This window comes from Megachile rotundata, chromosome 10 (assembly GCF_050947335.1).
Source record: "Megachile rotundata isolate GNS110a chromosome 10, iyMegRotu1, whole genome shotgun sequence".
In the NCBI taxonomy this organism is placed as follows: domain Eukaryota; kingdom Metazoa; phylum Arthropoda; class Insecta; order Hymenoptera; family Megachilidae; genus Megachile; species Megachile rotundata.
The window spans coordinates 11,502,469-11,518,102 of NC_134992.1; the positions used below are offsets into that span (position 1 = coordinate 11,502,469).

General features: G+C 38.9%; 1 protein-coding gene across 4 annotated transcripts in view; it reads right to left on the reverse strand.

Moving 5' to 3' along the window:
* LOC100881230 (uncharacterized) overlaps positions 1-15,634 on the reverse strand; it is a 99,176-nt gene that overhangs the window by 18,081 nt on the left and 65,461 nt on the right. For 3 of the 4 annotated variants that reach the window (XM_012298578.2, XM_012298579.2, XM_012298576.2), the window contains exon 3: positions 3,162-3,515. In XM_012298578.2, the coding sequence (XP_012153968.2) occupies positions 3,162-3,464 (303 nt within the window). In that variant the 5' untranslated portion in view covers positions 3,465-3,515. Of the gene's footprint in view, positions 1-3,161; positions 3,516-11,275; positions 11,354-15,634 lie in introns of those variants that run through there. The other variant, XM_076536235.1, reaches the window with a different exon arrangement.

Consider the following 15,634-nt stretch of genomic DNA (forward strand, 5'->3'; position numbering starts at 1 on the left):
TTTCTGTTTGTAGAACATGCGTCACGAGTTATAGTAGGACAAGGGGTTGAAGAACAAAATATAAACGTAAATGCCAGATGACTAACGCGAGTGTCACCCAACGTATTACGATTCTAGAAACGAAAACGGAGCATACCGATTATTTATATCGCGCCAAAAACGATACGCTATCGCGAGCGCGGCCTGGAATGTCAAATACAATTACATAACCGGAAATTGCAGCCACCACGCAGAAACGTATCCATGTTCCAGCCTATGAAACATATTTTTTAAAGCTTTGAAGTTTCAACGAACGCTTTTAGCTCGCGGGATTTTTATCGCCTTCAACGAGGCAGATTTTCGCTTTCATGATTTTCGCTTTCGCGCGTTTCTAAAATCGGAAAACCCAGATCTCGCTGAACAAAGAAATGCGCCAGATGTAATCTTTATTTTCGTCGATGGTGCCACTGTTTTTTTTTTTTATTTCTCGGACGAATCACGGTGGTATTTTCATCGAAAGTTCGTTGTACAAATCGGGGTTTCAACTGTGTACATTCCGAGTACATAGTATTAGTTTAATTCTGGATAGATTCGTCATGGGACTTTGTAAGAAAAGTCTGAGGATATCTAAGATTTGTAAGAAAAATCTGAAGTTGTCTAAGAACATTTGTAAGAAAACTCTGAAGTTGTCTAAGAACCTATGCACTCCTCAAATAATTCTCGAAATTAATCAGTGTTCCGATGTTTCTATAAATTGATGCACATGTGGGAAGTTTAATATTGGGATAGTCTACGATGATTTATGAAGAGGCTTTTTGCTTCGTTAAACATAGCAGGGTCACGCTCATAAAACTGCAAGCTAAAAGACTCGAACGATGTTTCTTGGAAGAGAATCTGCTGGCCACATGTGCTTCCGATTTGTGAAAACAATACCGCTATTGGACTTTTCGCGAGAAAATAAAGCATGGCTGTAAATCACAATAATGTGAACCCTCGGAACAATTCGGCATTTTACGCTTCCTGTCGTAAAATATACCTGGGTCCATACTCAACGTTAAGGAATCAATATTAAATTAAAATAACATTGAATGTAAAGCACAATATGCATTAATATTAAATTCGAAGAACTAACATTTGATATAGAGCACAAAATGGATTAATATTAAATTGAAAGAAGAAGAACGAAGATTAAAACAGCGACGAGCATTAAAACGATGCATGTCTGCAGAAGTTAAAAAATGAGTTCACTCAGATAAGTTACAGATTTTACGTAATCTAAAGAAGTTTTGCTTTATCTGTAGCAAAGTTTTCGAACTGAATAGGCTTTAAGTTTAATGTCTAGAAATAAATGACCTTTCGATCATAGATGCTCATACGTTTTGCAAGTAAATAGTCTTGCTAGATATACAGGGTGTTTCATAACTAGTGCAACTCTCAGAATTGGTGGGGTGCGAGATTCTGAACAACTTTTCCCTTTGCAAAATTTCGGTCTGGAGCTCCGTTTTGGAATTATTAAGGAAAAGGAGCGCGTAGTAATCCAACGCGTGGTAATTCCACGGGTGGTAATATAGCGCGTAATAATCCAACGCGTAGTAATTCAACGCGTGGCAATTCCATGCGTGGTAATTCCACGCGTAATAATTCTACGCGTGGTGATTCAATGCGTAGTAATTCCATGCGTGGTAATTCAACGCGTAATAATTCCACGCGTGGTGATTCAACGCGTAATAATTCCATGCGTGCTTATTCAACGCGTAATAATTCCACGCGCGGTAATTCCACGCGTGGGGTATCTCCATGCGTGGTAATTCAACGCGTAGTAATTCCACGCGTGGTAATTCCATGCGTGGTAATTCCATGCGTGGTAATTCAACGCGTAGTAATTCCACGCGTGGTAATTCCATGCGTGGTAATTCCATGCGTGGTAATTCAACGCGTAGTAATTCCACGCGTGGTAATTCCATGCGTGGTAATTCCATGCGTGGTTATTTCACGCGTGGTAATTCCATGCGTGGTAATTCAACGCGTAATAATTCCACGCGTGGTGATTCAACGCGTAATAATTCCATGCGTGCTTATTCAACGCGTAATAATTCCACGCGTGGTAATTCCACGCGTGGGGTATCTCCATGCGTAGTAATTCAACGCGTAGTAATTCCACGCGTGGTAATTCCATGCGTGGTAATTCCATGCGTGGTTATTCAACGCGTAATAATTCCACGCGTGGTAATTCCACGCGTGGTATCTCCATGCGTGGTAATTCAACGCGTAGTAATTCCACGCGTGGTAATTCCATGCGTGGTAATTCCATGCGTGGTTATTTCACGCGTGGTAATTCCATGCGTGGTAATTCAACGCGTAATAATTCCACGCGTGGTGATTCAACGCGTAATAATTCCATGCGTGCTTATTCAACGCGTAATAATTCAACGGGTGGTAATTCCACGCGTGGGGTATCTCCATGCGTGGTAATTCAACGCGTAGTAATTCCACGCGTGGTAATTCCATGCGTGGTAATTCCATGCGTGGTTATTCCACGCGTGGTAATTCCACGCGTGGTAATTCCACGCGTGGTAATTCCATGCGTGGTTATTCCACGCGTGGTAATTCCATGCGTGGTAATTCCACGCGTGGTGATTCAACGCGTCGTAATTCCACGCGTGGTGATTCAACGCGTAGTAATTCCATGCGTGGTAATTCATCGCGTAATAATTCCACGCGTGGTAATTCCATGCGTGGTAATTCAACACGTAATAATTCCACGCGTGGTAATATAGCGCTTAGTATTGCAACGCGTAGTAATCCCACGGGTAGTAATGTGCCCTTTGAGGCCACGAAGTGTGATCTGCGTCAAAGGACCTGCACGTTCCTTTCTTCCACTAGTTGTGACACACCCTATACAGTCCTCCGTAAGGAACAGAAACTCACCAACAAAAGAAGAAATATCCCAAAATAATTTTTTTACGTAAACGACAGGTATGAAAATTTGCAAATAAACGTGGCAAGAATAACATCACAATTCTCGATGTCCCAATGCGTCCAGATATACCTCAATATAAAATTCCCGTAGGACCAAGAAGGTATAATAAATCCACAAGCAGATCGTTGGCCCGTGGCCAAGCAGTCGAAATTGGTGAGCAAAAGTGGGAAAATAAGAGGACAAAAATGCCGGTGTCTCTCACCTCGTAATAATCCAAGGGTCCTGTGAACGCTTGCCTCGGGATCCTGAGCTTGAGAACGTGGCCAACGGGCACGACGACATCGGGAACGCCCCATAACCTCTCGACCTGGAGTCTCTTCGACTCGTGCGGTCGTTTCTGCTCGTGCCAGCTGGTTCGAAGCTCTTCGTAACGCCGGCTGATCACTGTCGCGGGACTGCTGTTCTCTTCGCCGACGTCGTCGAACACCAGGTCGTCCTCCTGCAGGGCTAGGCCTAATACCACCGGCAGGAGCAACGACAACGCGAGCACGCAACGATTCTTCATGTTTCAGGGGCTGGTTCCTTCGGCCGCTGATATCATATCATGCTGACGTGCCTGCAAATATAGGGTTAAGTTAGGTTATACATTAACGTGGTTAATTGTTAAATTATATTCAAATTTTGAAATTCTGCTAATTTTTATATTATATAACTTCTTCAAATTTTTATATTATAGGAATTCTTCAAATTTTTATATTACAGAAGTTCTCCAAATTTTTACATTACAGAAGTTCTTCAAATTTTTACAGAATGAACTTCAAGGTTAACCCCTTGGCCTAACATGGAGTCAGAGTAGTACGTACGTTACGGTTCATATGTGACAAACCGAAATCACCAATTATTTAGCTAATTTAAAGTTTTGACAGGTTACAAAAATATTTTTGTAAAATATTGCAAAATTGTTGGCAATGATTAATATTATTTTCTGTAGAAAATTGTCTGACATTGTAGTATATAATGCATGTATAGGTGAATGAAGATAAAATTAATTGTTGCACGATAGGCGTGCAATCGCAACATTTGATAACACAATTATGCACCCTCAATGAGTCAAGCTTGTATTAACAGCACTTCAGATACTTCATTCTATAAATACTATGTACTGGGAAAACAATGATATTATTAGTTGATAATGACCCAATGCATTCAGTATTTGCATCATATGAGTGGATCAAGAGTAGCCATTTTTGACAAAATTAAAATTATGATAAAAAGGTTATGTATGCCCGCGGCGCTAATCGGCCATAACTTCAAAAGGGCTTCGTATTTCACTTGAAAATTTTCAGAAATTATTTTTAAGATATTACACTAACATTCCACAGAAAAAAACATTTTGTAATTTTTTAAGATTCTAAAGGTATTTCCCCCCTTAATACACGAAAATCAGTTAAATTTATGAACTAACTAAATCATGAATTTACTACGATTAATATTGAATCTCCAACAAAAAAGCACGGATTAAAACACGTTTCACCAAAAGTTGAGAAGCCCTGTTTTCCCCCGTAAAGCACTTCGTCTCAACATCCCAGCCAATTAATGATCTCAATCGGCCAGCGAAAGATGGAATAAAAAATTCGCTGAATGGTTCTATCGGCTAACATTGACCGGCTATTGGACGCATTCGACTGGTTCTCCACGAAAACGTTCCATTGTTCGCCGTAATAAACCGTAAACGTAAACTCGATCGGTGAGTCACGAATCGGTGAATTGATTCTCGATTAATATTCACCGCTTAATAAAACTCGTTTAACAGTCGGAAATTGTTCGATTGAATAGCTGTACGGATCGAACGAATCAATGAAGTTCGTTGTCAGTCCCGTCACGATTACACGAACAAATATTTTTGACAGCGTGCATCGTGCGTTGAACAGAAACGCGTGTCATTATGATCTAACCACACGTGACAGTATATTTAATGAGTAGTCAAACATGGCCGTACATCGTCAGCGTACGTGATCGTGAGTGTCATAGGGGACATGTGATAGTCCCCTACTATTTTTATTCGTTCGATTGAGATCTTTGATGTACATTGAGCGATTATTGCTGTGGAATTATGTATCGATTTATTGGGGCGAGACGATAGTTGGAGATTTAACGTGTTGCACGAGATCAACACGTGGCCATGCAATATATGGCGATTTAACGCGTGCTGTAGTGGCGAGGTGAATTTAGGAAATTGGGAGTTTAGAAATTTTGGGATTTTGGGGAGTTTGGAGCTGGGGAGTTGAGAATTTGGTGAGCTGAGAATTTGGGGAGCTGAGAATTCAAGAATTTGAGAATTTGGAGAGCTGAGAATTTGAAGAGTTGAGAAATTGGGAGAGTTGAGAATTTGGTGAGCTGAGAATTTGGGGAGTTGAGAATTTGGGGAGCTGAGAAATTGGGAGAGTTAAGAATTTGGTGAGCTGAGAATTTGGAGAGTTGAGAATTTGGGGCGCTGAGAATTCGGGGTGCTCAGAATTTGGGGAGCTGAGAAATTGGGAGAGTTGAGAATTTGGAGAGCTGAGAGTTTGGGGAGTTGAGAATTTGGGGCGCTGAGAATTCAGGGAGCTCAGAATTTGGGGAGCTGAGAAATTGGGAGAGTTAAGAATTTGGTGAGCTGAGAATTTGGAGAGTTGAGAATTTGGGGCGCTGAGAATTTGGTGAGCTGAGAATTTGAAGAGTTGAGAAATTGGGAGAGTTGAGAATTTGGTGAGCTGAGAATTTGGACAGCTGAGAATTTGGAGAGTTGAGAATTTGGGGCGCTGAGAATTCGGGGAGCTGAGAATTTGGTGAGCTGAGAATTTGAAGAGTTGAGAAATTGGGAGAGTTGAGAATTTGGTGAGCTGAGAATTTGGGGAGTTGAGAATTTGGGGCGCTGAGAATTCGGGGAGCTCAGAATTTGGGGCGCTGAGAATTTGGGGCGCTGAGAATTTGGAGAGTTAAGAAATTTGGGGCGCTGAGAATTTGGGGCGCTGAGAATTCGGGGAGCTCAGAATTTGGGGCGCTGAGAATTTGGGGCGCTGAGAATTTGGAGAGCTGAGAATTTGGAGAGTTCAGAAATTTGGAGAGTTAAGAATTTGGGGCGCTGAGAATTCGGGGAGCTCAGAATTTGGGGCGCTGAGAATTCGGGGAGCTCAGAATTTGGAGAGCTGAGAATTTGGAGAGTTCAGAAATTTGGAGAGTTGAGAATTTGGGGCGCTGAGAATTCGGGGAGCTCAGAATTTGGGGCGCCGAGAATTTGGGGCGCTGAGAATTCGGGGAGCTCAGAATTTGGAGAGCTGAGAATTTGGGGCGCTGAGAATTCGGGGAGCTCAGAATTTGGAGAGCTCAGAATTTGGAGAGCTGAGAATTTGGAGAGTTAAGAAATTTGGAGAGTTGAGAATTTGGGGCGCTGAGAATTCGGGGAGTTGAGAATTTGAAGAGCTGAGAATGTGAAGAGCTGATAATTTGCAGAGCTGAGAATTTGAAGAGCTGAGAACTTGAGAAGCTGACAAATTCCACCAAATTTATTTACCCACAGTTTTCATAAACCACAACACACTTACCAACGAAATACGATAATCGTAGAAACGCGTAGGTAAAATTAAGATGCAGCCAAGTCCGTTAAGACGATACCATGACCCATTTGCGAATTCACCTTTGACCCTCGCCACTTTACGACAAACACGATAGCGCGATTCACGGTGGCTCGTAACAATGCATAGTATTGTGACACAGAAATGACCCATGAGGACAGATAAGGACACCACTGTTGATCCTTTCTGTTACTCATGCGTGGCGTGATGCACCCACAGTGTCCCACATCGAATTACATAAATACATAAATTAATGCGTAAACATCGTCCACTTCATATTAAGCTATTTAGTATGAAACGACCAGCATTAAAATGGAGAGTCGACGTTTATGAGCCATTTGGCGGGAAATTTAGTATTTTAGGTTAGTTTGAAAGATACATGTTTACAGGTTATTTGTTAAAATTTTATTATTTAGTAGTGAAACAGCAAGAATATTTAGTAGTTTGCAGTACAAATGCAAAGTTTAATTACAGGTAGGATAGAAAATGAGGGAAATTATTTCTGAAGATAGTTATTTGATGAGCTACTGTTCCGCCATTTTGATTAGTTAAGTTTAGAAGCAGTTCGCAATTTTTTAATACAGTTGCTTCGCTACATGAAGTATTTAAACTATCCATCTTCCTATTAAAGCTTAACTTTAAACTGAAAGTTTAACCTTCATTACCTAACATAAGCTTCATAACCTAATACAAGACTAAAATAATTAAATATACACCAAAATGGCGGAACACGTCGCCTTCCCTCGAATTAAAATTTTCATTTTCCCAGCAAAATAAAGCTATTGGTCAAATCTGAAAGACAACGAGCCAATATTTTCCCCGAACAAGACAGAAAATAAAAGCGGATTGGAAACCGTAGGGCGAGTTTAACGAGGCGTCGAACAGACGAGACTATATGTGGACAATAAATTATACGCGTTTAGTGGTGCGCTAGAATTCCGATTAGGGGACAGAGGCTAGGTGAAACGGCCGATATAAATCGAGTTACTCGTTAATCGAAAGGAGGGCGACGCGATTTACCGACCGTTTCTAGGAATCCTCGAAGACGACCGTTGTGTGTAAAGAAAGGCTACGTCGTAGGTGGAGACAATCGAGTTTGTCTTCGTTTCAGACTTCTTTCGTAACGGTCTCGTTTAATCGACCTATAAAACGTTACGCTATTTCATTTCGTTGGGCGTAGTTATTGGGGGCAGGCGTCTGCTTTTGTAGTTTGAAGAAAATTGGAAAATGTTTGCATGTTTGGGGGGAGGAGAAGTTTAAATTTAGGTCAAGTTAGAATTTGGAGAATTTTATTTGTATTTACATCCACGTGGAATTTGGAGAATTTCATTCACATCGACATTCAAGCGGAATTTGGGCTATTTTATTCATATTCCCATTTAACTTGAGCTTGGACAATTTTATTCGCATTCACATCTAGGTGGAATTTGACAAATTTCATTCACATCCACATCCACATCCACATCCAAGTGGAATTTGATAAATTTCATTCATATCCACATTCACATCCACATCCAAGTGGAATTTGACAAATTTCATTCACATCCACATCCACATCTAAGTGGAATTTGATCAATTTCATTCACATTGACATCCAAGTGAAACTTAGACAATTTCACTCAAATTCACATTCACATGAGGTTTGAACAATTTCATTCGCATCCACATCTAGGTGGAATTTGACAAATTTCATCCACATCCACATCCACATCCACATCCAAGTGGAATTTGATAAATTTCATTCATATCCACATCCACATCCAAGTGGAATTTGACAAATTTCATTCACATCCACATCCACATCTAAGTGGAATTTGATCAATTTCATTCACACTGACATCCAAGTGAAACTTAGACAATTTCACTCAAATCCACATTCACATGAGGTTTGAACAATTTCATTCGCATCCACATCTAGGTGGAATTTGACAAATTTCATCCACATCCACATTCTGGTTGAGTTTGGACAATTTCATTCACATCCACATCCAGGTGGAATTTCTCAAATTTCATTCACATCGACATCCAAACTTAGACAATTGAAACTTAGACAATTTCACTCAAATCCACATTCACATGAGGTTTGAACAATTTCATTCATATCCACATCCAAGTGGAACTTGGACAATTTCATTCACATCTATATTCAATTTGAGTTTGGACAATTTCATTCACATCCACATCCACATTCAACTTGTGTTTGGACAATTTCATTCACATCCACATCCAGGTGGAACTTCTCAAACTTCATTCACATCCACATCCAAGTGAAACTTAGACAATTTCACTCAAATCCACATTCACGTGAGGTTTGAACAATTTCATTTATATCCACATCCAGGTGAAACTTTGACAATTTCATTCACATCCAAAAGCAACTAGAACTTGAATAATTACATTCACATCCACATGCAATTACAACATGGACAATTTCATTCAAATCCAAAAACAACTAGAACTTGAACAATTACATTCACATCCACATGCAAGTGGATCCTCAACATCCTAGCAATACCTAGTTAGCTTTAACTGAACTGTTAAAAAAATCATAGGTCAAGGGCTCAAAACTTGCTCATACCGGGTGAATCTCCTTCAATCTCTCTAAAACTGAATCCCTGTAAAACGTTCAAAATAAAAGTAAAGTGATTTGAGGTTTGCAATAATTTGCAGATGAGGATATCATAGATATACTTTGTCCTATAAATGAAGTACACTACAAGTGCAATATACAACGAAAGTATATAAGTATATGAATGTATGAAAATTTATGAAGCATTATGCAGCGTCCAATCGTATTTGAAAGAAATAAGAATGGAAGGGTTTTCCCAGGAGCTGTATGACTCGTTGGGCAACTTATACCGCAGAGTCGAGTTGTTCGATCAATCCACATAACCTTTGAGAGAGAACAATGGCGCGTTGAATGGCATCGTGGCTCTTAGGACGTTCTTGTCGCCAGTGAATCAAAGCGAATCGCGTTCTGAAATAAGCAGCCCCGTTAACAATAGCGCGAAACCTCGTGCAACGTCCTTCCCTTCAACCACTTTTGGATTTCGAACAGGCTCTATAATATCTCGTCAATGAACTATTACAGTCCTTTCAGACGCACTAATGAGCTGGCCGGTTCAAGTACTCGTAAACAGCTCTTGTGTTATCCAGAAAATATGCAAACGTTGTGCGAAATGGATATTAAATAAAATGGCTCTAGGTCTGATAGAGAAATCGGTGATGAAAGTATGAAGCGATGAAAGTTAAAGATTTAAAGCGCATAAAAGCAACAAGGAATGAAAGGATTTTATTAATTAGCTTTCCTCGACTTTTGTGAGGTTAATTAAAGTGTATGGAGACACTTAAACGTACTTTAGAAAATAAGTAAAAAGTACATCTCTGGCACAGTTTCAGTTCAAAGGGCATTTCTATTCATTTTAAAATCAAAAAACATGCACAGATAAACCAGCGTGTTAGATTCGTTCTTTTTAAAAAACCAACCCTTTTGAGAATATATGAATTTGCATATATAACGCTTGCTATACTGGTGCGAACTTCAACAAGTTTTTTAACTTCGCATCAATAATTGCACTTAAGTTTGCAGATATTTGTGGATGTTTACAGCGATATACATCATTTTATATAAAGCAGGGATAAGAATCACGACGAGGAAAATGGAGACTTCAAAGCAGTCTCTTTGCACAGCTCGTACGTCAAATACATAAGTTACACGGCAAACACGAAGAATGCCATTCGCAGTGTAAACGTAGAGCAGGTGCACGCGCGTAGAATCGAACGATCAGATGTCTCGCAGACTGAAGGGCGCCAGAAAACACTATAATTCTGCCGGTGTATTTCGAACACTCGTCGCAATCGAAGCAACACGTGTTACGATCGATTTTTCACCTTTTTCCCAGTTCGTGAACTTAAGCTGAACATCGTTTCATTATTTCGCTCGAAGTATTTCGTTATTTTAGCAGGGTATTCAAATAATCGTTTTATGTTCAAAAATAAGTTGAGAACATTTCTTTGTACTTGATTTTTTTAGAATATTAGATTAGGAAGATCTTTAATATATTTTGTACGAAAAGTTTACGAGAAGAAATACAGGGTCTCTGAAATACAGGGTCCCTGAAATGGGAGGTAGTTGACACGATTCTGAATAAGATTTCACTTTGCGAAATTTCGATCTGAAGCTTCGTTTTTGAATTATTAAGGAAAAACACCGGACCAATCAGAGCGCGAGGACTCGTGCGCAGACGCGAGACTGCTCCGCCCAGCGGCTGAGCACGCTCTGATTGGTCCGGTGTTTTTCCTTAATAATTCAAAAACGAAGCTTCAGATCGAAATTTTGCAAAGGGAAAAGTTGTTCAGAATCTCGAACCCCACCACCTAATTCCGAGAGTTACTAGCTACTCCTCATTTCAGGGACACTAGTCGTGAGACACCCTGTATAATACCTTCAACAACTGTTTAATTTAATAATTTAATAAAGGATATAAAGAATATGGGGACTGCCACAATGTAAAGAATAAAATAGTTCAAATCACTCATATTGATAAATTAAAATATTTTGACTATAATCTGTGTCGCAGATTTATAATTTATTTTGCATAAATATCTTTGTCTCTGACTTCATCCCCTGATTTCATAATTAAATATACAAAATTTTTGCATAATCAAACTGCAAATAATTGCTCATCTCGACCGCTTCATTAAAGGTAATAAATATTAAAATCAAACAAACGAAAACAGAGAGTATTTGAAAAGCACTCACCGATAGATTCTCCGCGTTTTAAAACCGTTTAAAAGAGTGAAGGCTAGCAAACAGACTGAGGTTTCGCTGGAATGATCAACTATTTAATAGCTTCGGGCTTAAGAAAGCTTGAGTCAGACCGTTTTCGGTTGTCACAATGGAATTACGTCGCTGTGACTAAGTAGGGACTAAGTCTAAAGGTGTAGAATGATTTTTCAGCGCCACGTCAACACCTCTCGATATTTGGTTTGGTGGACGCTGTTAGAATTTTGGCTTCCGCATTTCATTCGGTGTTGTATGCCAATTGGAATGGAATTACTCCAATCGAGAATTGAATGATGTCATTAGAATGACGTTGAATTAAGTGTAGTAAAATTGAATTGCACCAAATCGAATTGCATGTAATTGAAATTTGAGAAATCAACTTGTATGGAGTTCAATTGTGATAAATTCAATTGTGTGTACTCAAATCAAGTAGACTTGAATGACATCGAATTAAGTGCTGCAAAATTAAATCGCACAGAATCAAATTACATGTAATTGAATTTTGAGAAATCAACTTGTATGGAATTCAATTGTGATAGATTCAATTATGTGTACATCAATCAAGTAGACTTGAATGACATCGAATTAAATGCAGCAAAATTGAATTGCACAGAATCGAATTGCACGTAATTGAATTTTGAGAAATCAACTTGTATGGAATTCAATTTTGTATAAATTCAATTATATGAACTCCCATCCAGTAGACTTGAATAGCATCGAATTAAGTGCTGCAAAATTAAATCGCACAGAATCAAATTACATGTAATTGAATTTTGAGAAATCAATTTATATGGAATTGAATTGTGCAAAATTCAATTTTATATGAACTCCAATCAAGTAGACTTGAATGACATCGAATTAAATGCAGTAAAATTGAATTGCACCGAATCGAATTGCACGTAATTGAATTTTGAGAAATCTACTTGTGTGGACTTCAATTTTGTATAAATTCAATTATATGAACTCCCATCCAATAGACTTGAATGACATCGAATTAAGTGCTGCAAAATTGAATCGCACAGAATCAAATTACATGTAATTGAATTTTAAGAAATCAACTTGCATGGAGTTCAATTGTGATAAATTCAATTGTGTGTACTGCAATCAAGTGGACTTGAATGGCATCGAATTGAGTGCTGCAAAATTGAATCGCACAGAATCAAATTACATGTAATTGAATTTTGAGAAATCAATTTATATGGAATTGAATTGTGCAAAATTCAATTATATGAACTCCAATCCAGTAGACTTGAATAACACTGAACTAAACGCATCAAATACCACACGATCGAATTACACCCAATTAAACTTTTAGAAACCTAGAATTGAATCGCACCGAATTGAATTTTGTGAAACTCGATTAACTGTTGAACCACGATGGAATTAAATCGCGGAAGAGTGAACATTATCGAATAATACGGACTTGAACCGTGCGAAATCCACTGCGGAGTCGGAAGGAGTCCCCTCTAATAACTCAGCCCTGATTTCACCCTGAAAAATTAATTCAGGTAGCTCGAGTAGGGAAGCTAGAAAAATTACACTATAAGATTCCTCTCCCGTAGTTGAATACAATCGACGTGAATCCACGGTTTTTACCATTCTTTTTTTCCCGCCGAAGATAAATCAGCCAGCGGAGTAGAATTTTAAACACCCTTTTTCTCTCTCCCGATGAAATATTAATAATGCACGAGAGCCGCGATTTTATTCGTTTTGTTCTCCGCCTAATTCGCCAAAAACTCGACCGTGCACTTACCGAATTATTTTACTAAAATAACTTGTTTTCGGTTGAAAGAACTTACAGTAGAGAGAGAAGAAAAGGGCGTTGATTCTCTTAATTCTCGAACCATGGAGGCATTTTTATGCGTTGCATACGAATGAATTTTCCTTCGCATGCAAATCACCAGCCGCGTATTATGCCCGCATGCAAATGTCTCATTTGCATTGCAATTATCGAGCGATATGTAGGCCAGGCCGTGATAATAAAGACGCGAAGATCGCTCGACGAAATTGCGTTCGCCGGTGTCTACCCAGCCCCGAAATTACTCGACACTCTCGCGCCTGTAATCGACCTATCGAACTTCCAATTAAACGGCCAACCTTTGTCCTGCGGCCGTTTACGGTGCCCTTAACACTGCACACCCCTTGCATTGCGTTTGCTTACTCACCCTTCGTCGTTCGGAAACGCTTTCAAGTTCATTTGCTCCGTCAATTTATTATCGAAATATTCATTGTTGAAAATTTTTTAGGAATGCGGTGAATACTTGATGGAGGCATAAATTGGAGAATTGATCAGGTGAATAAGGTTTGAATTAAGTGATCAGTCGAATAAGGTTTGCATTGAAATTTTTGTTTACGGCCATCTTGTTTTTTTACAGCCATCTTGTTGCTTTACGGACATTTTGTTTTTTTAGGAACCCGGTGAATACTTGATGGAGGCATAAATTGGAGAATTGATCGGGTGAATAAGGTTTGAATTAAATGATCAGTCGAATAAGGTTTGCATTGAAATTTTTGTTTACGGCCATCTTGTTTGTTTACAGCCATCTTGATGTTTTTCGGACATTTTGTTTTTTTAGGAACCCGGTGAATACTTGATGGAGGCATAAATTGGAGAATTGATCAGGTGAATAAGGTTTGAATTAACTGATCAGTCGAATAAGGTTTGCATTGAGGTTTTTGGCGTAGAGTTGTTCGTGCGCGGCCATCTTGTTTCTTTACAGCCATCTTGTTGCTTTTCGGACATTTTGTTTTTTTAGGAACCCGGTGAATACTTGATGGAGGCATAAATTGGAAAATTGATCAGGTGAATAAGGTTTGAATTAACTGATCAGTCGAATAAGATTTGCATTGAGATTTTTGGCGTAGGATTGTTCGTGCGCGGCCATCTTGTTTCTTTACGGCCATCTTGTAGCTTCACGACCATCTTGTCTTCCTACGGCCATTTTGTTTTTCTAACTCCTTTCTCGTAGTTTTGCATAAAAAATGTTTAATAAAGTCGAATCTTTAAAGGTGCAAACTTGAGACGCTAATGTAAGCAAGATGGCCGACAACAAACAAGATGGCCGTCAACAAACATCTGCGACTCTACGCGGTTAAGGCAAATACTTTAGACGTAAGTGTTAATCAGTCGAATAAGGTTTGAATTGAGATCTTTGTTAACACTTGCACTGTGACTTGTCAAATGCGTCATTCAGAACTAATCACAATATCAAAACAAAGACAGGTGACATGTCATGTCAATTTGGTATCGACTGTGCAAAATAAGCTTGAACTTCAAGTTCGATATTCGTAATTCCAGTGAACTTCACAGCTGAAGTATGACGGTTAGGTTTTCATTCGTAAGTATGAAGTATTTTTTATTTTAAAATACTAATGTCATTAACAAATTTTTGCACACTAATGTTGACTTTTAAGATGAAAACTGTGTTTTGTAGTTTACGTATCATCCATAACTTGTTTATTTTTGCAATAGTACATGCAATTTGAAAATAAGTGGTCCTCAATCACGAATCCAATGTAAAGTTTAAATCACAAATGCACTTTAGTCTAATAGTCTATCGAAACATTTCCAAATTATTAAATGCCCTTTCAAGCGAATTAAAAAAGAAAACGTTCATTCCAAGACGCGATTCCAATTCACTTTATTTCCATTTCCCTACGGGTTTCGTCGAGATAAATTCAATACGAGTCACTTCAAATTTTGATAAACCTGAGAACCACTGGGGAGCCGATCGTGCATCGAATCGAAACACGGGGCTGTTTCGTTTGTCGATGTGTACGGCTCTCGCAAATATTTACTGAAAAATTTGATCAGAATCTTCGCCGGTAGGCAAACAACAGGGGAATTCGCAAAATTCACCGTGAAAGCGTCATTTCCGATCGCGTGTACGATAGTATCGATTCGAACGAGGCCGATTAAAACAGGTAAAAAGCGATCGGAAGCGACGCACAGACGTGCCTTCGATTTAATCGATATTAACGCCACGGTTTCCGTCTCTATAACCGAGACCTCGTGTTATTAACCCTTTCAGAGATAATTCTTTCAGAGAACTTTGCGCTTGGAAGGAGACCTTGATTCAAAGTTATGAATTAAGTAGGAGGAAGTGTGATTTGAAGGCGGGAAAAATTGGTGAACTCTTGTAGTATTCTCTGTTATAGCACTTTTTCACACAAGTACTATTGCAATAGTAACTATTGTTACTTTATAGACTAAATAGCTTTATTTGGTGTAAAGGTGAATAGTTTCGTTGCATGCATTACTGCAATTCTGAATAATATTACTATAATGTTAATATTACTATTATGTTAATGTTACTATTATGAAAAAAATGTTAT